This window comes from Pelecanus crispus, chromosome 4 (assembly GCF_030463565.1).
Source record: "Pelecanus crispus isolate bPelCri1 chromosome 4, bPelCri1.pri, whole genome shotgun sequence".
NCBI classification, from domain to species: Eukaryota; Metazoa; Chordata; class Aves; order Pelecaniformes; family Pelecanidae; genus Pelecanus; species Pelecanus crispus.
In genome coordinates this window covers 27,905,034-27,928,143 of record NC_134646.1, presented here as the reverse complement: position 1 = coordinate 27,928,143, position 23,110 = coordinate 27,905,034, and the positions used below count along the sequence as shown (strand labels likewise).

At 37.9% G+C, this 23,110-nt stretch overlaps 1 protein-coding gene across 1 annotated transcript in view; it reads left to right on the top strand.

Moving 5' to 3' along the window:
* The first annotated feature begins 234 nt into the window (after positions 1–234).
* The window catches only part of SEC24B (SEC24 homolog B, COPII component), a 47,776-nt gene continuing 24,900 nt past the window's right edge, over positions 235–23,110 (top strand). Inside the window, exons 1-4 of the mRNA XM_075708908.1 lie at positions 235–358; positions 6,154–6,858; positions 13,197–13,382; positions 18,751–18,855. Of these exons, the coding sequence (XP_075565023.1) occupies positions 235–358; positions 6,154–6,858; positions 13,197–13,382; positions 18,751–18,855 (1,120 nt within the window). The remainder of the gene's footprint in view (positions 359–6,153; positions 6,859–13,196; positions 13,383–18,750; positions 18,856–23,110) is intronic.

Sequence of the window (23,110 nt, the reverse complement as noted above, 5' to 3'; positions counted from 1 at the left end):
CTCACGCCGGGCAGGGAGGCGCCGCCAGGGGGCGCTGTGGGCGGCGGCGTTACCGGCCGCGGCGGCGGGAGCGGCGCTCGGGCCCGCCTGCGCGCGCCCGCCCTCCCCGCTCCCGTGGGGCGGCCGCGGCCTCGGCCTCCCGCCCACTGGCGACCCTCGACGCCCGGCTGCGGTCGGGGCGGAGGAGAAGGAGGAAGAGGAGCGGGCCGGAGTGAGGAAGCGCTGCCAGAAGCTATGTCCGCGCCCGCCGGGCTGCCGCCGCGGCCCGCCGGCGCCGCCGCCGCCGTTTACCCGGGCGGGCCCGGCGCCTCCCGGGAGGCCGCGGCCCCTCAGAGCGGCGCGCCTCACTACCAGAACGGTGAGGGGCCGGCGGCCTGCGCGGGGCCTAGCGCTGTCGGCCGCGGCGGCGGGGAGGGGCCGCCCGCGGGGTTCCCCGGGGCGAGCCGCGCTGCTCCCTCGGGGGGGCCCCGGGGCGGCGGGGCCGGGGGCTGCTCGCTCTTCCCCCCTCCTGGGGTGGCGGGAGGTGCGGGGCGCCGAGGCGGCCGCTGTGGGGTCGGCGTGGGCGCGGGCCCGGCGGAGGGCCGCGGCGGAGCCGGCACGGAAGGAAGCCCCTTCCCTGAAAGGGAGCAGAACCCGCCGGGGCCGCTTGGGAAACGCGCGTCCCGCCCCGGGCCCTCGCCGCTGCGTGCGGAGTTAACTTTTAAGTGGGCGCAGCCTCTCCCAGCCTCGCTAAGGGAGCGGGGGAGGGGGTATCTGCTTCCTTCTCCCCTCGCAAATTTGGATTTGCTGGGTGTCGTGGCCCTTGCTTTGTGGCGTTTCGGGAATGCTCTGGAGGCCGAGGCACCGCCAGGCCTCGGGGCTGGCCGCCGTGCATGAGTGTGGGCAGACACCCACGTATGCTAGGTGAGAGAGAGCACTTAACTGCACAACTCTTTATGAACTTTTAAGTAGTAGGTGGCTAGGCGTTCACACAGCTGGATCTTGGGTTTTGAGTTGAATAAACAAGGTTGGACCAGTGAAATGTGGGTCACTGAAAAACAAAGGTAAAATAGTTCCAAGTCACCAAATGCTGACTGGCTTTTCAGGTGGAGAGCTATTGAGACTAACTGTGTTATGAACTAAAATAATTAGTGTGCAGTTCCGCATTTTTAAATGGGTGTGCTATAAAATCAGTTCTTTATTAATACACCTCGTTAACTTTTCAGAATACCCGTATAATCTTTGTTCCCACCTAGTGATGGTTTGGTATCTAAATTGGGCCTCTTGCTTGCATAGAGTTTTAGCTCCTACTGTTAAACCCTTTATTTTGTAGTCAGGCTATTTTGTGCACAGGTGTGTTTTCTGCACAGGGGTAGTGACCTACAAATCTGTATGTGGGGTAACGACCTACAAAATCTTTTACTCATGAATATTTTTCATGTCCAAAGCAGTAGTTAGGCGATAAGGACTTACACACCTGTAAAGTAGGTTTTGAGTCAGTTTGCAGATAATGCAAAGTCGCTGAAATGAATGGAAAGGAAGGTAATTAAATGGTAGATTTTTAGGGAGATACTAGTGCCTCAGATGTGCCCAAACTTTAGTATTGTAATGCTGTTGTAAGTTTTCAAAATTACTCAGAAAATGCCAACTTAAAATGGCTTTTAATAAAAAACAGGTCATTATCAGGACACAGCTACTACAGCATCAATAACCTGGAAATGTGTTTCACAGAAACAAATAGAAACTGACATCATACGTTCTCCTTGTGTTTTTAACTGAATGAAACAGTAGTTTTAAAAAGCCATCATTATTATTTGTTATTTTAATTAATTAACTCCGTGTTGCTGCTAATATTCTTAAAAACAGCTTGTTTAAAACCTTGTACTAGACCGTCTATTTCATACAAATCGCTTTTTCTTTCATTCTGAGAGATTTATATGCTGTCCAGTAATAGTCTTGAATTTTTATTGTATAACTTGTTAACTACTCAACTTAACTTTGGCTTCTGTGTTCCTTAAGATACCTTACAGTGATGTGTATTTGATGATTTGTAGGCAAGAACTCTGAATTTGTAATTTTGTGTCATTTGGCAATAGCATTCCAGAATTTTTAGATTAGTGTATCTGTCTTCTTTCAGTACTAATCTTCTGAAGTTATAACACAGGATTTGAGGCTTCTTTTTTTTACATTGTAACAGGAGGGGGAGTAGAGGGGAATAGTAACAGAAAAAGACTGTACTGGAAATTTCCATTCTGTTTGATAGAAACTAAATTTCATAAAGAAGATTGTCATTACTTTTGAAATTTAATTTTATGTCAGTATAATGGAATTTAAATGGAAATACTTAAGTGAATACAGAGCTATTCCTGTATTGGCTGAAAGAAAACACTAGTGCATCCTTTCAGATGTTTAGAGTGCTCTGTGTTTTGATTTCATAAAATGTGGATTTTTCAGGTAAAACTTTAAAGTTACTGGGATCTGATGAAAGAGGGGCTGTTTTTTGCAGGAAGCAAGCATCCTGTTGCACATACAATGATATTAAAGAGGATGTTCAGCTTTGTTTTTAATCAGTTTTGCCCAGTCCAATGACCAGGTCCATTTGAGACCCTTGGAGACTTTAGTTTTAGTATAATTTAGTTGGGTTGTTTGTTTTTTTTTTTAAATTCTTGTTTGTATTTTTTTTCTTCTCCCTTACAGAGCAATCAGTTTGATCCTATACTGAAATTAAGTGTTTAAAAAAAAAAAAAAAGCCTTTGCTTGGGGTGTTGTTCATAAGTCTGGGGCTTTAAGATAAAATTCTTCTGAATAAAGTCTTGCAAGTTTGAGAAGTTTTTATTGTAGTAGTCTTACAAGCAGTTTTGTATCTAAGTGGAAAATAACCTGTTTCCTAATTTCAGTGTAATAAAATATTGCTTGTTAAATCAGTACTAAAAGATGATGTATTTTTCCAGTAGAGATGGAGGACTTCAGTGCTAACAACTTAATGTATTGAAATGTAACGCTGAGTGGATAATTGTATTGAATCCCCATGGTTCTCCAGAAGATTTTTGTCTAGTGTTGTCTACAACTGGTTTGTAAGATTACCATTGGTATCTGTACCAGCATTTTGGGACCATAATTTTCATTATGATGTTATTTAGCCTTGTTTTCCATCCCCCCTCAGACTTCAGATCTTTTGGATACTTTCGTTAAATTTGATAAAGAGGATACAGGTCTGAAAGATATGAAATCCCTGAATGTTTTGTGAAAATGGGAAGCTGGGTGAATGAAGGAGCTGGACATTAATTCCGTGACTGAGCTGCTGTGAGAGCTCAGCAGCGGCTTGATTTGCTGGTGTGTTTGCCGGCAATTAGCAAGGCAGGGTAGTGCTGCCCCCTGTCCATCCCCCAAGGGATACGTGAGGCAGCTGTGGTGAGGCTTCTCTGGAGGTGGGTAAAGGGATGTTAAAGGTTACAGAAAACTAAAAGGTGTTCTTGGCTAGAAAGGAAGTTGGTGTTGTAGGGTATGTAGACTACATGTAGGTAGGGTATGTGACAGATGGCTAAATTATGCAGGTGAGAGAATGCATGCACATAAAAACCAAACAAACATGACACTAGCAAGCAAAGCTTTACTGTATTTCATGTAGTGGTATAGCCATAGCGCTGCTTTTTTTCTTTTTTCTGTGGTGGCTTTTTCCCTCCTTAAAAAGTGATAAGGCTCTTGGGATTCACCTGTTAATGTCTGTGTAGTTATACATTATAACATTATAAAGCATTAAGTTGTCTGTAGAAGAAGAGGTTCGCTGCTTTCACTATAGAGATGGCAGTACACCTTCTGTGCACAGCTAAGATTTTCAACTCCTCTTGTGGAGTGTTTTTTGAGAGATTTGTCAGGTGTTTTGGGAGGACAGTAGAGTGAGTACCTGAGATATCGGGACAGATTGTGCGATTAATCAGATTTCAAAATGACACTGAAGATGTACCCAGATTTCCAGTGTTGAAAACTGTTCAATTATCTAGTCATCATTAGCAGCTTCAGTTACTAATTGCAGTACAAAAATTACTTTCTACTCACTTTCTTTATAATCAAATGGACAAAAAAGCCTCATTTCAGATAATGGGAATAATCTTTCATCTGTAACTGTAAAACTTGCTTTAAAGGACCAGGAGTTTGAAATCAAAAATACAATTTTTCAAATGTCAGGTGGTGTCTCTCTTAGTGAGGTCTTCATGGGATTTATACTCTTGTGTGCTCATGTATAGTTTTAAACTTATAGATGTTTTGACTTAAAAATGTGAATAAAGATGACTTGGGCATTCTATAATGCAGAGACTGATATCTTGTATTGGTAATTTAATTTGTCTTTATTTATGCTATGTGGTTTTTAAACCAGAGCTAGATACTGCAAGCCATTGCAGTAGATGATTTGATATGCAACCTTTTATTTAGAAGTCAGTTGCTCCTAAACCAGTTTCTAAATTATACCTGCTTTAGTTTATTCTGCATAGTTTAGAACAAATGTACAGACTCTTCAGAGAAAATATCTTTTCTTGCCATCTTAAGTGACATAAGTGCTTAAAGCAATAAGCCTTGACAGGCATAAGTTATTGGTGTATTTTTGAGTTTGCTCTTTCAGACTTAAAAAAGCAGGCTGAAAGTGTGCCGAAGTTCACATAGTTGTTAATGACTTGCTAACTCAAAATATTTTTTCCCTTAAAGGAGAATAAACTACAGAGCTCTATGAAGCAGCTCCTGCTTTTTCAAGAAAATAGTGAATCAGAAGCATAGTTCCATACTCTCCTCAAAACTCAGGATGTAATTTTTTTTTAAGCTCATTATGCTTTCTCCCAAAGTGCCTTTCTGTCTTTTGACCCAGCAGCCCAACTTACTGTTGTTAATTTTTTAGCTCTTTTCTCTTCTACTCAACTTCCTGGGTTGTCAATTGTGAAAAGGCATTTTTAATTTTATCAGAAAGCAATTTTGGATAGTATGTTCCTTGCTTACAGGATTCTGTTAACAAATTCATTGTTAAAATTGCCATGCAAGTTAATCATAGAACATCTGGGTGTTACTTGGAGAACAGTGACTTTTCAGAATTTCAAGACAAGAGAAGTAATACTTACATTTTGTAATCATTGTAAATATAACGGGGGAAATCAACAATTTATTATTATGACAGCTGCTGTTTAATTTGCGAGTGGCCCAGTGCTGTGCTTGTGTTTCTCTTCACCGAGGGCTGGGAAATAACACCATAGTCATGCAGTGTGATGTAAGCAGCAGGGTGTGGTGATTTTAAGAAAGGAAGTTATCCAGGGAAATGCGTTTGTGGTTCACTAGAAAATAAAAATAGGGTTCAGGGCAAGAATTTGTGGAAGAGCTTTCAGATTTACTGTTGAACAGTTGGCATTGAAAAAAAACCATCTTGGACATAGTTAATATTTGGTCTCTAGCAAACAAGTACTTGTTTGACCCTTGCTGGACCAGTATGTAATTAACCTCTAATGTTGCAGAGCCAGTTGCAGTGACAGCAGAGGTCCATTTCTCTGATATCAACATCTCTTATACCTGATGTAAGTATCAGGCAGTAAACAGAAATGAAGTGCCTTGTCAGATAACTGACATTTTTATGAAACTACAAATTTTCATAAAAGCATAATACAAAAGAATGTAGAAGACACAAACAACTGCCCTGTAGCACTTTATCTTGGTTACCATATTGAGGATTTGTAAAGAAGAGTATCTCTGTTTTTATGTATTGGCATATTGGTTTGACTGCAGCTTTTCATTTTCCATATTCAGTCAGTTTCTTTAAGGCATGCTGTTGTATTCAGACACTTAGAAACATCAGTTTGCTGCTTACTGTTGCTCACTATTTGTTTAAACATTAACCTCCTAAAAACTCTTAAAAATATTCGAAGTACAAATGTGAGGCATACAGTCTTGGCATGGAAACTTCTTTCGAAAATGGAAGCAATCCATTTCTCTGCTACTTCTCTGTGTGTTTGCAAATTACTTCAAATGTTGTATTTTGCATGCATTATACCTGGTTTGTTCTCTTTCTGCTGGTGGAAATTGACCTCAAAAATAGTGACAGAAAACAAGACAAAACCAGTTGTTTGAGTAAGCACAGAGTCCGTTGGCACTACTAGCAGATGCATGTTTAATACATGTGACACTGTCTCTTCATTTCAGGTCCTGTGCAGAGTCGGATGCAGTTCCCCTCTGGCTATGGCTCGCATTCTCCAAACTATAGTGCGCCCTCAGGACACTATTCCCAAGTGCCCAATAAAGCTGCTGCTTCACATTTGGATAACCAGTATAAAGCCAGTTACTACCCTACTTACTACTCAGCACCAGCACAAAACGTTATGATACCTTCTGTGGGTACCAATGTGTTGAATACACAGGAATCACAGCAGTTGTACAACAAAACTCCTCCCCATACAGTGGGGTCAGCTGAAGGACTGATTCAAGGAGCAATATCATCTGCATCCTACTTGCATACGAGTGCTCAGCAGTCATATTCAGCATTTGGTAATCACTACAGCGCTTCTGTCAGCTCTTCAGTTGCATCTCAGGGATTTCCCCTTAATTCTGATCACTACACCATGCCCGTGGTTTCTAGTGCCATGTATCCTAATGTTTCCTATCCTGCGGCTGCTGGCAGTGTGTATGGGCAGGCATTTACCTCTCAGAGCCTACCTGCTGTTGGACAGTTCAAAGAGACAAATACTTTTTCTAGCCAGAGTACATCAGTACCTCATTCACTTCAACAGCATGTTCCCGTGGGATATAATTCAACATTATCAACTATTTCATCTGCTCAGCCTATTCAAGACAACCTCAGCAGGAATCTCACCGGATCTGTTGCTAAAGTAAACAACCAAATAAATACAGGTATGGTATTATTTGAAGGTTAGTGAACTTCCAGATGTGTCTGGGAAACATCAGAAGTCATGTGCTTTTGTTATTTTGTACTTGTTCACTATGTGAAATTCTGTATTGTAATTTGAATTCTGTCCTTGCTCATTCTTGAAATTTTTCTCATTTGGTTACCACAGTCCTCACAATAGCAGCTAATTGTATCACTGACGTGTTTCTATTAAGATATACAAAACAAGACACTGTTTGGGTATGGTTTTAGTTTATTTGTTATTTTCATGTAAGTGGCCTTGGAAGGTGCTTTTTTCCTTTTTTGGCTCAAGAATTTTTTTAAGTCATGATCCATATTGATTCTTTAAATTTTACTGAAGTGAACATGCATGCACTCTTTTCTTCAGGAAGTTCAGAAAAACTAGAAGCTTACGTGGCTTTGGAGGCAACTGGTTTGGGTTTTTTTTTTTTTAACTAATATTTTTTGATAAGCACTTGAATGAGAGAGTAATTTTGGTGGTTTTAGATGGTTTTTGTAGGCAGCAACTTGGTGTTTTTAGTATGGATGTATCTATAGAGAATAAAGTTGTGAAGGTGCCAGCTGAGGATGAGTATACTCAGTCCTTGCTAGTAGCTGCAGCTTGTGCTTCATGGGAAAACTGAGTACAAGTTCATAGGGTAGGGAGTACTTTGTTGGAAGAATAGAAGATACTAGAGATGTGGGAGCGCCTCCACGTTGAAACATTTTGCTCTCCCTCTGAGAGAGCAATAGCATGTGCAGGAAAATTCTGGTTTTCTTTCTATACTGATAATTTTCTGACTTCATGCAGTTTCGACTTGTTAACTGTGCAAGACTAATTGTTTTCTTCTTCTGATGAGACAGATACTAGAGAACTGTAGAATGTTTCCTTTTGTGTGCCAGATATTTCAGATTATAGTTTAACATTGGAATTGTTTTAGGAGTCCGTCTAGTGGAGGTTTTCTAAGACCAAGGACTTACGAACATGGTTTTGATGATGGTAAAGCTTTGCCTGGGAAAAACAGCTAAGCTTAAATTAAGCTCATCCAATCCATCCCACTGTTGAATTTAGTTTCAGTATTGCTTTTTTTCCCCCAAAACACTAGCATGTGGAGTGTCATCCTTCAGCTCAGTTTTAGTAGTTTGAATATTAGTAAATTTTAATTCTGTCTATGAGCTGCTCTGGTGCAATTTTCTTTAATATTTCAAAAATGAGAAACAAAATTCTGTTTAAAAAAGAAAAATAGGGAACTCCTTAAAAAGCTTCTGAAGCTAATGGCGTTTCAGTGCTGAGCATAAAAATTAATTCTTTCAAGGACTAAAGATTTAAAACTCTGGCTGAAAGAATTGATTCTGTTGAGCGCAGACTCTACAGCTGGTCTTGGCAGAATGCAGGTATCATTCCAGAATAGTAAGATTTGCAGTAGTCATATGAAAATGACTTATTGTTTGTTCAGACTGTTAGTGGTTTATTTACAGAAGTTTTTAATTTAAATGCGTGTTGATTTTATTTCCTTTGAGGGTGTCTTGAAATATATTATTTTTTCATAACAATATTTTTTATAAGGAACAGGTGTTTTAAAGGTGAAACAGTGGAGCTGACCAGACCGTGAAGAGCAATATGAGCAATGGATAGTCTTATTTCTGAACCATTCAGAGCTCTTCTTAAGGGAGTGACTGAGTTAATACATGGCCTCAAGGAAAAGTAGTAATATTGTGCTTGAATTTCAAAGAGCTGATGATAGAACTGGCTATGGTAGTGATGTGTAATAGGTACACACTTTGCAGTTACGAAAATAAACACTGATCCACTGTCTGTTGCACTTGAGTAATATTGCAGTACTTGGTTTGTTTGCCAGACTGTAGGCATAATTACTTAAACCACATTCAAACTGTTTCTGAGCTTGTAGAGCTGAGATAACCATTCCCTGTCCTTCCTTGCACAGTGGGCTGGATTGTGGAACTCATCTATTTGGAGAATAACTTTTTTCTCTTCCCTCTGAATTCTGGTTCAACCTCAGCATACAAATGATTCTGTATTTTCTGAGTGAGAAAGAGCAAGTAAAGGTGGCAATCACTAGCTAAGCTGAAGGAAGAGCCGGGCTGTTTTATTACTAAATCCTAAAGACTTACACCATTTTTGAAGTCTGGGGCTAAACAGACTGCCTCCAATAATTGACTTTTTTTTTAGTGTAGAATTCAAAGTCTTTGGCTAAAATATATTAAAAATTCAATTGCTACAAGACCTGGCTAATAAAAGATAGCAAATAATTGATTGGTCCCAGCATAACTGATTTACTTCTTGGGACACTGACATGCTTTCTAAATTTCCCAGTGCAGTCTTCTTGTTCTCAGGTGGAATAATTTTATATTTAGTATTCTAATTGTTTGCAGCCTTTAAAAGGAGTTGGATCTTGAAAATTATTTGCCATTTCTTGTGCATCCTTGGAAAGTGTCCAAGTACAGCACACAAGGAATTTAAGGAAATGATGAATGATTTGTAAGAAGGAATTTTTCTGAATATTTCATCCTCCCTGCTGTTCTTCAGGAAGGAAGTGATGGTGAAAAACAGTTGCAGTCTGTTCTGTGCATAGTTTTTAGCAAAATTGCTTGAAAAAGATTTAAGATTTACTGAAATTCCTAAGTGTGCTTTCTGCAACCGGTCATGTAAAGACATTTTGATACACTATCCTACTATTAGTCAGAGTCCCAATAAGACAGTTTTCTGTCATTGCTGCTGTGCTCTGAAAGAAGACCCCTCACAATCCTTAAATTATTAATAAGCAAATCTTGGAAAGACTGTCACTCAGGATACTGCTGTCTTAATGTATTTTTCAATAGCAGTTTTGTGCAGTCAGTGAACACTGAGAGCTCTCTCGTGATAAAAATGAAACATTGTTTATATAGAAGAATGCCATGTTTTAAATAAAATGTGTGTGTCTAAACAGGACTTACTCGGGAAACTTATGCTGGCCTGAGTTTTTCAGAAGTTTGATGATTCCTGAACTGTTTTCTACTTGAATCAGAAAAGTTCTAAGAGTTGGACTTATAATTGGATTTTTATATCAATTGGTGTAGGGCCTTGGCAAGCCCCCAAAATGCTGAATCTATTAGGATCAAACCCCTGAGCTGCTGAATGTCACATACTGAGGACACAGAACTGCAGCAAAATCTTTTTCTAAAACTTTGGCAGCCACTATCTGAAATCACTGAAGTATTTTCAGTGAAGCTTGCTGAAATTTCTATAGAAGAAGAAATCTATTTTAAGAGGCATCTTTTGCTGGAAGTTGACCTGTTTTGATGAATAGCAGCCAGTGAGAATAATTTTCTTTGCTTTAGGAAGTATAAATAAAGTAGAATACAAATATTTAATCTGAGATTTTTCTGTTTGCTGGTTTAAACTAGTTTTGTCTAGCAAAAATGCCGCCTTCTAGTTTTAAATTCTGTATTTCAGCAGAACAGTGTTGATATAAATCTGTCCAGAAACGGTGTTGTGCTATGTGGATAGCACACTCTATTACTTAGGCTTTTTTTCTTTCTAGGTCAGTAGCTTTCCTTAACCTTTTTCCAGGTTATTTAAGCTGAAATCGATGCACTCTGATTTTTCGTGGTGCTTTCCAGTCAGTGTGGATGTCAGCCAGGATGCCCAAATTTTACTGGACTCCCCTCTGCCTCTCTGAGGAGGAGATAGAGAACTCCTTCTGTGGGTATATGGTATGGGTTTCTTTGCTTCCTGGATCTTGTCTACTGTCCTGTAATCGCAGGCAGTCTGCCTGAGCAGGAGACACTTTAATTTCTTTATCTCACGCACATACTTCCCCTTATGTCAGATCAGGATCTAAAGTCCTTGCTGCCCCAGTTCCATAGGAATGTAGGCTGTAATCCTGTAAATCTGCTAATAGAGGTGTGGTTGAAAAAATGGGAAGGACTGCAGCTGAGATACAGAAAGTCAGGCAGATAAGATGCTGTTGAAAACCAAGCTGCAGGGAGGTGGTAAATCAGTAAAAATTGCATGTTATATTGGGGGCTTGGGGGCAGGAAATAAGGTCACAGCAACATACTTTTTAACTGTAGATCTTCATTGGTACATGGCTTTTGTAACCAAGTGGTATACTTAGTCATTTTGGTGCAAGAGATGTCCATGGTTGAAAGGCATGAGGGACAACTTCAGTGCACATTAAAGGTGAGAGGAGGGGAAGGTAAAAAACAGAAAATACTGTGTCACTGAGATTGGCTTTTATATTTACTGCAGCCTGACAAAGCTCTTGGCTTCTCATGACATCAGTTGGTGGGAATGTTGTATGGCCTGATTGGCCTTGTCCTGGATAAGCTGATGGGAAACTTGTACTCTAAACTGTTGTTCAGTCCAGCTTTGTCTTGAGCTAAAATACGCCATCCTAAATTGATCAGTACTTATATGACAGGGTGCAATCTTCTTAGTGGCCAGAGGAGGGGGGGGGGGGGGGGGGGGGAAGATAGCCTAATTAACCATAACTGTAGATTGTCTCATAATAGTTACTAACAATGTATTTTTAAAGATTAACTTTGTCCAAGTGTTTCCTTTGGTCTTAGTTACTTACGGCTTTTGAAAACTTTCCAGAGTCACCAAATAAAGTTTAAAATGTAATTTTGCAGGTTGGATTTTTGTACAAAGAAAAAAATACATTATATTTTTTGCTCAGAGTTCAAAAATGTTTTCTTACAATACATGTAGAGGATCCACATAATTTTGAAGGATATTTTGGCTAACTTCTGTTTGAGAATAGATACTAGTACTTGGCAGGAAGGTATTACATCTTCAGTTAATCTGGGTGTAAATTGGTTTTGGCTTTGAACATGTGACAGTGACATTATAGCATTTAGCATGCTCTACAGCAGCCCTTGATGCTGCAAGCATTGCTGTATTGACTTGAAGCATGGAAAATACCATAACCCCACTCTCTCTGCTACAAAACCTAGGTAAGGACACTAGTGTCGCAAAGAACTTCCCTTCTTGTCTTGCTTATCTTGCTTGAGGAAGCTGTGTAGCTACCCTAGCAAGAACATTTCTTCTGAGAGGTGCTGATGCTTCTGTGGTGAATCTACAAGACATAATGTGTAGAAGCAGAGGTTATAGCCGGTACATTTCAATAGTAAATGCTGTATGTATGTACTTTGGAGAAATACATAGTTTTGATTTTGATAACGCTTGCAAAAAAGATGTATGCATGCTCAACATTATAGTTGAAAACTGCATAATAAATAAAAGTTCCATTAAGGTGGTGAAAATGTATGCTGTTAATTTTGACAGTATATTAGATAAACAGAAAGATCATTTTAAGCTGCCTCTTCTTCTTCCCCCTCTAAAGGAAGCCTCAACTTCCCCATAAAGTCCTTTCAGATATCAACTCCAATATTTAAGGAAAAGTCAGGGACTGTATGAACTACACTGCTATATGTGCAGAGGAAGCGAAGTTAATATTACATGTGCATCCTCTAGTGAATTCTGTGACTTCTTTAAGTACTCTACAAGTACAAACAGTGAATTTTGTTCTTGCTTAATTTCAGTGTTTGTTTATTGAGTAGTACTGGCCAAACAATTTCCTTTCTATTCTTATTTTTAACAGTTTGGTCTGTCAGGTTTTTTTAGAAAGAATCATAATATGATAAATTTTGTCAATTTATAAACAAAGAGCAACTGTCTTAAAAGTTAACTTAATTGAAGTTATATTGTCCTTACCTGATAGGAATTTCAACTGGAGAGTGTTAAATCTCTCAAAGCACTAATCTGACCTTTTAAAGCAGATTATATTGAGTCCAGATGTTTAAAACACATCAGAAGTTCTGTGGAATACTCAGGGTTGATGAAAACGGATTGCTTGGAATATGGGTCTCATAATTGAGTACCAAAATTGCAAAGTGCCAGCCCTGTGAGGGAGGCAGAATACTGGTCTACTATACAGCTGACTTTTACGTTTCCTGCCTGTGGGAGGAATATTGAGTGGGAGCTATCCCACATGGACAGTGTTCCTCTTATGTGGGAAGGGGAACCTGTGAAAGCGTGGAGTTGTGGGGATGGATCAAAAATTGATTGATTTAGCTTCTGCTTAATCTTGATCTTACTACATTATGCTTTCCTTTTTGCTGTTTAGTTGTCAGAGCAATTTGTTCATTTTAATGGAGTTTTAACACTATAGGTATTTAATTTAAAAAACCAGCTTTTCCGTGTATACTTGTTTGAAGGCATCTCTCTTTGAAGTACTGTATTGGTTTTGTAGTTATTATGAAATCAAATGTGATTGCTTGCACTGTGTAATTGTCTGTGCAAATACAAAGTGTTCCTGCTTTCTGCTGCTGTTTTCAGGTGGCATTGATTCTTCACAGCCTGTGCACTCCATGAGCCAGAGTGTTCCATTTACCAAGCCTGGGGCTGGAACCTCTGCTTCATCTGCTGTGATCTCGTCAGTACGGACACCTGCTCCAAGCCTTTCTTCACAGCCACGATCTTCACCCTCTGTTACACAGTCACCAGAGTCGGCCCTTCAGGAAGGTACTAAAAGGGAATGGGAAGTTACAGTAAAGACTTCTGCCCTGTTCCACATGGGCACGTGAATGCTGGAAGCTTTATTGCTGCTCTTCTGCATTTGTCTGACTGGAGTACACCTCTTGCACCTCATCAGGCTCCCTTAGTGTTCTTGTTTTGTACCACCTTGGTTCTAGCTTCTCTTAGCTCTTCTGTTTGATTTCCTTTGCCCATATGTCATCTTTGGCTTGTTTGTCTTGTTGGCAGTCTTACATGTCTCTTCCTCAAAAAGCCCTTCTTTTAGTTCCCTTATTCTTCCAAGAAGTTAAAATAGTGAGCAGATTTTTAGAAGAAGGTCTTAAAAGTAGCTTTTGTAATCAGTCTGTATTGAAAAATCAGGTGTAAACTAGCACTGGGAAACAGAGCAAGTTTGAGTATTCAGATAGAATTGTTTTCTTATTCTCTAGTTGTAAGCTCCCGTGGAAAGCTGCTGCAGGAATTCTTGAGGGAGAAAGAGGAGTTCTTGTATAAGCTCCTCCCTATTCTGATGTTGGTAGCCTCAACAAAGAATTGCTCGGGTCTTGAGCCTTCTTCAACCATGATAATTCTGCCCTGATGCTTTGACTTGCCTCTTGACTGTTACATGTTTCTGTATCTAGTATTCCAAGTCTAATTTACTGCGCGGATTTTTTTTTTTGGCTGTGTTTTCTCTTGGTAATTTCAGAATTTTAAATTGTTATGGAAAAAGAACTCAGTGTGTGTGGTGGAAGTAGATGTGAATTTTGTCCGGAACAATGTGATACATCTAGTGTTCAAAATAGTTCTCAAAAGCGTGGTGTGTGACTGTCACAGCATGGTTTTTTTATTTTTAAAATTTGAAGTCCTCTGACATAAATGACTAAATTTCCCCTTCCATTTTCTCCTTTTTCTGGTGGAGTGGAGAATATAAAGAAATAACTTGTCTGTGAATCAGCTCTGCATACCTTACAGGCAAAAATGCAGTTCTTCATTGTTATGAAGTCCTATGTACAGTGTACCATTTTAAGGAAAACAATAAATCAGTTTTTGGAACTGTGCTTTGTTCTTGCACAGTTTTATAGTTGATTTTGGTACTGGGTAGACTTTGTGCTGCAGATGTGCTTGCTAGCAAAAGCTGTTGCTTCATCTTCCAAAGAAATTGCATAACTGTGTGTCTAATGAGAAAAAGGATTTTAGCTGCTTAACAGTGCTTGCCTTGATGTGCAATATATATGTTCATGCAGTGGTTCCTGTATAAGGTATGAACACTTCGTACGTTAAATGTGAAGCACTGCAGTCACTGCTGAACTCTTCACTAAATTCAAAATCTTCCATATAAGTGAAGTTTAATGCAATATGCAATAAAGCACACTTTAAAACCAACGATATACTTATGCCAGGAATATAAAGATAAGTCGTCAGGAGTTTGCATTGATCTAGTTGTATTTACATTAATATAATCAATAATAAATCCATGTACATGTCATCGCACATATACGTTTCTATGTTTAGATGATATTTTTATGAGCATTAGAAGACTTCAAACTCTTCATTTAGTTTCATTTGAGGAGTCTGAAATACATAATGTACTCTTGCAATACCTTTTTATCAAAAATTAAGTGTGATAAGTTTATTTGTAAAAATTAACCTACTGAAAAAACAGAACACAGCTACTGAATATTTGTCTGGGTTGTTAGAATTCCAAGTGTGTTTCTCATGCAGAGATTAAATGGACTAATTTTTTTCTTATTATAGAGTACTGTTGTCTACATGAAAGCATTTTGGAAAACCAGTTTGAAATAATTTTTAAAGTGGATTTCATTGTTTTAAGCTCCTGTATGGGTATTCCTATACAGAATTAAAATATCCTAATTGTTTACTTCGCTAAGTTCTAACAGGAAAAAAACTTAATGTGTTAAATATCCATACAACTTTAGTGCAGATAAACTAATTTACTTGAAAACGGCATCCTAGAGATGAACTTTGAGAATGTGTGTCCTGTCTGGATGTTATTTGTAGTAGACTTCCTTAGGATTTATGTTGATGATAGGAGCTGACGAGTAAATGAAAATAATTTAAAGCAAAGAGTTTAAGAATGGAGAAGAGGAAGGTTCATTTTGTAAGAACTACTATTTGTAATATTAAGATTTTAATGCTGTAGTAAATTCATTGAAAATATGAGGGTTATGGGTAGAGAACCAGTTAAAGAACTTCAGAATACAGTTTATTTTTGCATGTAGTTATTTAATTTTCATTTTTGGTGGGGCCTCCATTATGAAACTTCAGCCACATACAATGTATGCTTTATATTTTAAGGTCTTTTATGGTATGGGTGATTGTGCTTAATACCTAAATAGTTGGTTTATTTCATAGCCAAATGAGTGCTTATCCCAGTTTATCGTTTTGTGTCCTCCCACTTACATTTCTAGGTGTCTGTAAAATATGGTGGGATAAAGCCTTAGAGTGCAATATTATTATATTACAGGTACACTGGTAGCAGGGTTTAGAATAATTTCCAGTCCAAGAAATATGTGACAATTTAAATTACATAGTTGCATTTTAAGCCAGACCTATGAAGTAATCTCACTCAAAATAAATAATGATTTCATAGTAAGCTTTTGCAGTTTTAAGAGTGGGAGGTTTTAACATTATTAGCAACTCTGTAAAAAAATACTAAGCAGAACTGAGTTGTCACAACAGTAATCGTGATTAGGCACATGGTGGCACTTGGAACTGCTGTCTTCAGCCACCCATTTCTGCCTTTCAGTTGCTCTCTCCCTTGTGCTGGCCTACTGGTGGCATTGCTGGGCACTGAACCAGAATTGGAGGCTTCTCCACCTGAGAATGACTTTTTAAACTAGGTTATCTTTCAGCCACGTTAGTTCTCAGAATGTTTTTGTGGCTGGACAGTTGTGCTAGCACAACAGAGGAGTATCTTAAAGGCAGAAATTTGTAGTACCGGTGGTAATGAAAATAATAAATCTTCACAAACTTGTAAGGCTGGTAAGAGTTAAACCAGCCCTGCCTCCAGAGGTTGCATAGTGACATAGTTCATGATTCCTAAACATCTGTGTCACTAGCGTATATTTTTGGTCTCTTTTTCTGTATTCTTGCTGAACACATGCATCCTTTATGTATGTGTCCAGTGACTGGAAAAGGGGGAGGTTTTGCAGAGTTTGTTTGTTTTCCTAAAAACATTCCAAAGACTCCAAAGAAGCACTGTTAGAGTGACTAATTCAGTCTTTTTCTCTCATCTTCCCATGCTTGGAATTTTTGCATTGGCATGCCCCTTCCAGGTAGATTCACTTTCTTCTCCTGTCTGTGTTCATGGTATTTGTTAGAGGTCTGTCTTTGCACTCTCATGCTGTGCCCATCTTCTTTTACTTTGGCTCTCTGTGTTACAGTGCATCTCTTCTTGTCATCCTGATTTTTTTTTTTTTTTCCCTTTTACTTGCATCTTAAGTTGTTTTTTGTCCTTCACAATAACGCAGTTGTTCTGTCTTATTCCTCGGTAGCTCTCCCAGGCCTAAGAAAAGACATAGTCTGGTTTTTCGCAGAGAATGGTTTTCTTGTATCCTCCTTATCAAGTGAATCCAGTAGCCTTCATAAAAGATGGGACTATGAATAACTTGAATTAGTCCTGTGTTTTAGTAGCATAGAGAAACTGAAGCATTTTACCTCCTCAGTTGCGGTTGCGTTGATTTTGCCTTCATCATTGGGACTACTTATATTGTGGAGAAACTTGATTGGAATTGTAGGAGTATTAAAGCACTTTATCAAGTGAAATAGTATCAGTCTCTTCTTGCACTAACCTCTGTATGAAAGTTCAGCTTCTCAAGAATGTTGTGATGTGGTTTTGCTCTGTCTTCTTTTTACTTCCACTGTTTGAATAGATACTCTTCACCTTGATTCTGTTGTTTTTTCTTAAGTGAAATTGAAGTGGTCCTCTTGGGTTCATTTGCCTAACCCTTTTTAAAAAAAGCCATGAAAGTAACAGCATTTTTAGCCCATACTTTAAATAAAATAAAAGGTTGATATAGTTGATTTAAGTTGTGGGTGGGGGGATTATTAATTACCATGATGGTTTCAGATTATTCATGACATACAACACTTCTGTTACAGTGTTACAGTAAAATAAAGGACACTAATGGTGCCACGGTGCTTCTACAGGGGAAGAAAAAAAAAACCCCAAACTTTCAAGAGTCTGAAAAATTTTTGGAGAGTTTTGAAGAATTAGGATATTTTCTTCCTATAGCAATCCAGTGGATTGCTAAGAGAGAAACAGTCTTCACTTGCATTTATTTAGGATGTCTCTGCCTGACTGCAAACGTATTTAAAATCCTTGCTAACCTTCCCCCGTGACAAGAGAAACTTAAGATTTCTTTGAGGTGCTAAAATTGCATCTATAATGAGTAATGTAGGAAATGAATTATAAGCCATTGCTGCATGCTTTACCCTGTTTTAAAATAGTATATGTATGTGTTGCTTTTGTGTATTGTTCACAAATGTTTAGAGTAGATATTGTAAAAAAACCCAAAAAAATGCACTACCAAAAAACCTTATAGATTATGGTTTGGAGGTGACAGTAGTAACAGTTGTTACATTGTCACCAGATCTTAAAAGTGTATTTAGGTGCATAAATATGGGTCTATAAGCCTGAATTTAGGTGCTAATTTAAAAATAAGAGGCATACCTTTTTTCAATAGAATCGATGTTGGAGTGCAGCAGCCACAGCTCCTCAGCGTTATCTTGATGCTGTGAAGAAAAAATTTTTGGGTTTACCTAGCTTAAATTTCACTGACTGTGTTGCTGAGGTATATGTTTGTACTCTTGCATGTACTCTTGCAGCAGTATATTTCATTAATTTCTGACAGTGTTCAGAATTCCAACGTGAATTATTCCTGTCTTAAAAGGGGCAGGTGTGCCAAGCAAAAGTTTAATATTAATGTTTTCATAACACAATTTGAATTTATCTGGGAAGGAACTCATTTATCTCTATATGTTAACTTATGAAAGCATGCCAGTGGACAAACTGTTACTAAGTATATATATAGAAAGTCTCTCTGTGTTTAACTTCCTGATACACATGCGCATACGCACACACATGTAGAGAAATATATAAAAAAGTTCCTGCTAACTTCCATGTGCTACTGATACTTTGCTGAACTAGCCCACTAAAAACTGCTTCTGCTGTACTGCTTATATAGTTCATATATGAACTATAGTTCTATAGTCTAGGGTTGTAGATCTAACTTTTGCATGTTGGGATTTTCTCTAGAACGGCTGATTTCTCTCACTTTAATGCAATGATTTGTGACTTTCGTTTCTCATCTTCCTGGTCTGTCTGACTCTTATATTTGTGCTTTCCACTTCACAGGCATGCAGTATGGTGGATATGTTAATAATCAAGCTAGCTCTGCACCAGCTCCCTTGTCATCAAGTTCAGATGATGAGGAAGAGGATGAGGAGGATGAGGAAGCAGGTTGGCTTTAGCTTTACACCAGTATCTTGTTCTCTTCCTACTCAAGTTTTGTTTGGTATTTCCATCCCCTGAAACTTTTTTTTCCTTTAAGACAAAGTATCAGTCTGACTCATCATGTATCAAGTTAACTAGGAATTTCCCAGCTGTTATTACTGTAGTAAACAAAAAGGAGTTCAATAGTGGTCAGCAAACGGTCTTTTTTTTTTTTTTTGGTCATATTAATATCATGTTTTATGTATCTAACAAAGTAATATTCACAACTTGCAAGACTCCCATATTTTTAATATTTTGATTTGCAGTAGGTTTTAAACTCTTAAATGGAAATAAATAGCTGTAGAATTTAGGCTGATAATTGCTTATGTTAGGCAAGTAGGTGCCATTTATATTGTTACATTAAACAGTGTTTACCTTGTTTCTTATTTTACATATAGGGAACTCTTACAATTAAGGTAGTAAAGTATATATTGGAAGGTAATAAGTGTGCTTTTTAAGATAGTAAATTAACCTGTGCTGCTTATTTTCTCCCTCTAAGGTATGTCTCTATGGTTGGGCACATAGGTTCAGTTTTAACCTGCTTGCTTTGTAGGGAACTTAAAGTTCGTTTACTTTTTTTAAGAAGCAGTTTGTCCTGATTGATTGAAATGTGACATTCTTGGTTGTGAGGGTTCTGCCTGTATTTTGTCAGAATGGCCTGGTTTTGTGTTGTGAGTTTGTTTCTCACCACCTTAGTTTCTTGGATGGTAACATTTTTTTCTTCTAACTTAAAAGAAAAGCCTTTACAGTCTATATGTGAGTGGTAACAGTGTAAAAAGCTTTTTGAGATTAAGCATTAGACTTCTACCCTTGTTGATAGATGGAAGTAATAGCACATACCTTGTCCTGATATACTACTTCCATTTGTGCGTGCTGGCTTTGAGTATTAATTTGGGATAGCAAACTTTTGTAGCTTTTCCTTTAAGCTTATAATTGGTATTGTAACTAGGCAGAAAAAAATCAACGCCATATAATTCTGAGTTTTATTAAAATAATTAAATTGTGAAACTAGAATACTGTGACAATAGCTTAGTGTGCTCTTAATAATATCATGAAGAATGGAGCAAAATTATGACATTCAGGTCATAATTAAGAATAATGTGATGAGTTCACATTATCAATTTGGATAATATTGATTTGACTGTTACGTTGAATTATTAGTAGAACATTAGAAGAACATAGTGGCTGTTGTTCTTAAGTAGGAAGGCATTTTCAGCCAAAGACACCTGTCATTGTTCAAGCCAGAGAAGGACAATAATTGGAGAGTGCAATAGCATCAACATAAGTGATATTATTACCCCCACTCCTAGTGGACCACAAGTATTAGGACACTTTGCATATCCTGTGTAATTCTTGCTATTTCAGGTTATTGGTTCAGTTTCTTTTACTTTCTTACCCTTTGTGTGATAACACATTCAATCTTTCAACAGGCTTGAGTATTAGCATTAAATTATGCTTAGTAACTCTTGAATAACTCTTCTTTTTAAGGATACTTCCTAATTTTAGATAGCATTAGAAACAAAACTGGTTGTGAGTCTAATTAGGCTTCACCAGCTAGAAAACAATTCCACTTTGGGATATAAAGTTTGCTTTGGCTGTTGGGATGCAGCTGCTGTTTGAACTCTGCTTTCTAAAGAGTAGGCTAAAAGAGCCAGGAGAGCATTTTGGGTTTTTTTTATTGCAGGGCTACCTACTGGATTTTCTGCAGATAATTATCTTTGCCTAATCCCATGCTGAGGCTTCTGTCAAAGGATATGTCAGATTTTTTCTTTTAAATCAATTGCAACCTTTGTCTCCTTACTTTGTTCCCTAAATCTACCAGAGACGAAGTTTTCATGCTCCCTACCATCTTTCTTTCTCAAGTTCTGTACTTTGAGCTATGATTGTATTTAAATTTATCTTATGCAAAAGAGTGAAAGGGCACCCAGGTTCAATACGTAGGCTACCTGATTAATAAGCATCCTGTTTTATGCCCTGTCACCCGGAGTTAATGTAAATCCTAAACAGATTCTGTAGACAGGTTTCTAGCTCAGGCTGTGACAGTGGTTTTATGAAAAATAGATGTTGGACATCTCGTTGCTTGTGTTTGTGTAGTTTCTCAATTTTTTGTCACTTTTACCAGTTAGATCTTTAACTATGTTGCCAAAGAATTCTTGAAAACTCTGAAAGCAAAGTTATATTAGTAAAATAATTACTTAACTGTAAAAGCATATTATAAGTATTACTTTTGTCTAAGCACTGTTTTCTAGTATTTTTTTCTTTTATAAATCATTTTTTTCTGTCTTCCTAATATGTTCTCTGGTCTGGTGCTTATTATGCTAAAGTAAACTTTGACAGCTGTTGTAGCTTAATTTAAGCATAGGAAAACTGTTGTTTAATTTTGTGGAAGTTCTTGTGGTTTTTATTGGTGGAAAATCTGTGAGATTTCCATGACACATGTGACCAGCTTAGAGTTTGAAGCTACTTTTGGTCTGCAGGAAACTGTACAACTCACTGGTTTTGGTTCAACTATTTGTTTTCCAGTGGAGAGTAGAATAGGGCACATCATGATTCTTGTAGGCATTGGGGCTCTTGACAGTTGTCAAGAATGTTACGAAATTTGAAAGCTCTTTAGAAGCAAAGACCTTAAGTGAAAGGTCTTCTGTAAGTATATGGGATACTGCGTAATAGGATTCACTTTCTTATTTTAAGTTAGGCAGACCTTGTTTGTGTTTTGAAATATCTGAGATTATACTTTCTGACTAGAGCTTTTCTGTGTGTCAGAAATGATGCATAGATTTTTTTTGTAGTAGAAGTATGACTAAGTTGCATTATTTTTAGTGACGGCATGCCTTTAAAATATATTCTTTCATATATTTGTCAAATTGGTTTCTCTTAGCTTTTCCAGTAGAGCTTGGGAAATATATAATATTTCTCCTTTGCAACTCACTGTATCATTAATATCTTCTTAGTGAAAAGAGCAAACTCATTTTATATGGAATTGTATTATAGATGGATATAATTTTAGGAATACAATTTAATGTGGGAAAAACTCTCTAAAAAGTGACATAGTGGTTAAATTGGAAAGCTTGAACCTAGTGTCTTACATGTTCTCTTGGTATTTTTTTGAAATGCAGAACCGACTTCTGGTCAGACAAGAAAAACTTCTTAAATTCTTAAATCTTGATTTTGTTGACCTGATAAAAGTATATTTTGTCTTTTCTGTAATAGGACTTAGCAGACCTTTAAAAGCTGTGTCTCTGCTCAGGGAACAAAATAATGAATCCTGTTTCCTTCAGTTTCTAGAATAGAATTGGTAGGGAAAAAACCTCTTGCAGTTATGTTCTTTTATAAACTGGGGGGGGGGGGGGGGGAGTTTACAGTGAAAATCAATCTGCAAACTAACACTGTATGAGTTTCACAGTGTCAGTATTTAAAATAAAATCTATTGTTAGTGTTATGGTGTTTTGGAATAGTTTTTCTATTTTTAAGCATTTTGCCTTTAAAGCATTCAGCTCAGCAATAATCTGTACAGTCATGGTGTTGTCATGGTATTAATGTGTCCCAAATGTCAGTGATGTTATGTTTCCTTATGCAGGAGTCTCTTTACTTGGAAATTTGAATTGAAGGGGGATCAAATCTCAAATGTTCCACCACTGAAGTTCTCCCTTGAAATACTTTCAGCTTCACAATGGGATGTGTGGTCACAGCTGATCCTTCTGAGTAGAACAGTATCAGTGAATCTCTTTTAAGTCTGTTCTGCCACAAAAGTTATATATAAAATTGCCTTTTTTTGAATTCTGAAAAATACTCTTCCTTTTCTGTTGTACTTTGTGGCTTGGGGTGTTTTAAGGAGCAGATACATTTAATCTCCTTGCCCCTTTTTCATTGGAAATATATGTGAAATGGCACTGGAAGAAATGTTTGCAAACAAAAATATATTTAAAATGTTTTACAGTAAGATAGTGAAGATATATGTATGCGGTGAACTAAAAATTAAGCATTAGGAGTCTCTTCAGTACTAACTATGTTTGTGTCCATGTGCTGCTTTACTTTTGGCTAGTTAACTTTTGTTACTTACTTTTACATAGTTATTTTGGTCGTTAACTGTTTATTCTGACTGAAGGTGAGACCTCTTGTCAATGTTCAATGGAAAAATAGAAGCTTTACATTGTAAACAAAGTCAGCTCTGAATTACAACAGCACAGAAAGGAGGAAAGAATTAAATATTTGTCAGTTTTGC